The sequence below is a fragment of the Sinocyclocheilus anshuiensis genome, unplaced genomic scaffold, assembly GCF_001515605.1.
Source record: "Sinocyclocheilus anshuiensis isolate Anshui unplaced genomic scaffold, SAMN03320099.WGS_v1.1 scaffold2012, whole genome shotgun sequence".
NCBI classification, from domain to species: Eukaryota; Metazoa; Chordata; class Actinopteri; order Cypriniformes; family Cyprinidae; genus Sinocyclocheilus; species Sinocyclocheilus anshuiensis.
In genome coordinates, this window is record NW_015555967.1 from 224,426 (window position 1) to 225,573 (window position 1,148).

General features: G+C 34.8%; 1 protein-coding gene across 2 annotated transcripts in view; it reads right to left on the minus strand.

Annotated features, from left to right (window-relative positions):
- Positions 1 to 1,148, minus strand: part of slc25a1a (solute carrier family 25 member 1a) — an 8,888-nt gene that overhangs the window by 5,353 nt on the left and 2,387 nt on the right. The window contains exons 6-8 of one of the 2 annotated variants that reach the window (XM_016470527.1): positions 895 to 999; positions 686 to 801; positions 492 to 565 (exon numbers count right to left, since the gene is read on the minus strand). In XM_016470527.1, coding sequence (XP_016326013.1) covers positions 492 to 565; positions 686 to 801; positions 895 to 999 — 295 coding nt within the window. Of the gene's footprint in view, positions 1 to 491; positions 566 to 685; positions 819 to 894; positions 1,000 to 1,148 lie in introns of those variants that run through there. The other variant, XM_016470528.1, reaches the window with a different exon arrangement.

Sequence of the window (1,148 nt, forward strand, 5' to 3'; positions counted from 1 at the left end):
TTTGCGAAAGTCACGTTGCATGATTTTACTGATTTGCCCGTGAAATTGGGCTTTTATGGAGGAGCAAAAGCGCACTGCTGGAAAGGGGGCGGAATAATCGTTTTATCTCGATTATTGTATTTTCATAATCGTTGGAGGCCGAAATCGAAACTGTATTTCGATTAATTGCACAGCTCTAGTGGGAGCTGTAATTCACCCAAAATAAATAGTTCACCCAAAAAATTTAAATTGGCATAATTTACTCACACAAGAATGTGGGTAACCAGACAGTTGTTGGTCCCTATTGACTTTCATAGAATGGGAAAAAAAAAATACTACGCAAGTCAGTGGAGACCAGAAACCCATTGGTTAGAAATTAAAACAGGTATGAAATGAATTGAGGGTGAGTAAATGGTGACAGAATTTTAATTTTTGGGTGAACTATCCCTTTAAGGTATAAGAAAAAAAAGGATGTTCAAAAGGAAATAATGATTTTGAAGAAAAAAACATACGCTTGAGGGCCTTCATTCTTCAAAATCTGGAATGCACAATCTAATGTGCTCTTGTAGCGATGAGCCTCCAAACCCTAAAAAAAGATAATAAAATATATCAATGAGTGGTATTTAAAGACATTTTCTTTTAAAAGAATAAATATATTCATTTTAATTAATTATTTAATAAATAATAAGCATCAGTCTCTGCTAACCTGCATTCGAGTCTTCACCACATCAAGTGGCGTGTTTCCAAAAACACTCGCCGCCCCGGCTGTTGCTCCGAACAACGCTGTAACCAGAGGGTGCATGTCACGACTGGGGTCATCGCCTGATGAAAAAGCCAAGCTGATCATTTTTGTTGAATGGCCATAGTGAAAATAATTTCAGAGTATTACTGTTAGGACAGTGATCTCATCCTCACCTTTGTACCAGTTGCGCAACAAGTTCATAACATAAAAGCGAATAGCCTGGTTGCTACCCTGCTTCAGAAGTGTAGCAGTCAGTCCCTGATACGTCCCTCGAACACCTACAAACATAGAGAAAACATATAATTATTATATTTGATATTTTGTCATTTTTTAATTTTGTGAAGTTTTGTTTCGTTTTATTTTTATTTTATAATTTATTTTTCAAAAACTAATATTTTTTCAATTTTTTTATTTTTATTTTAGATTT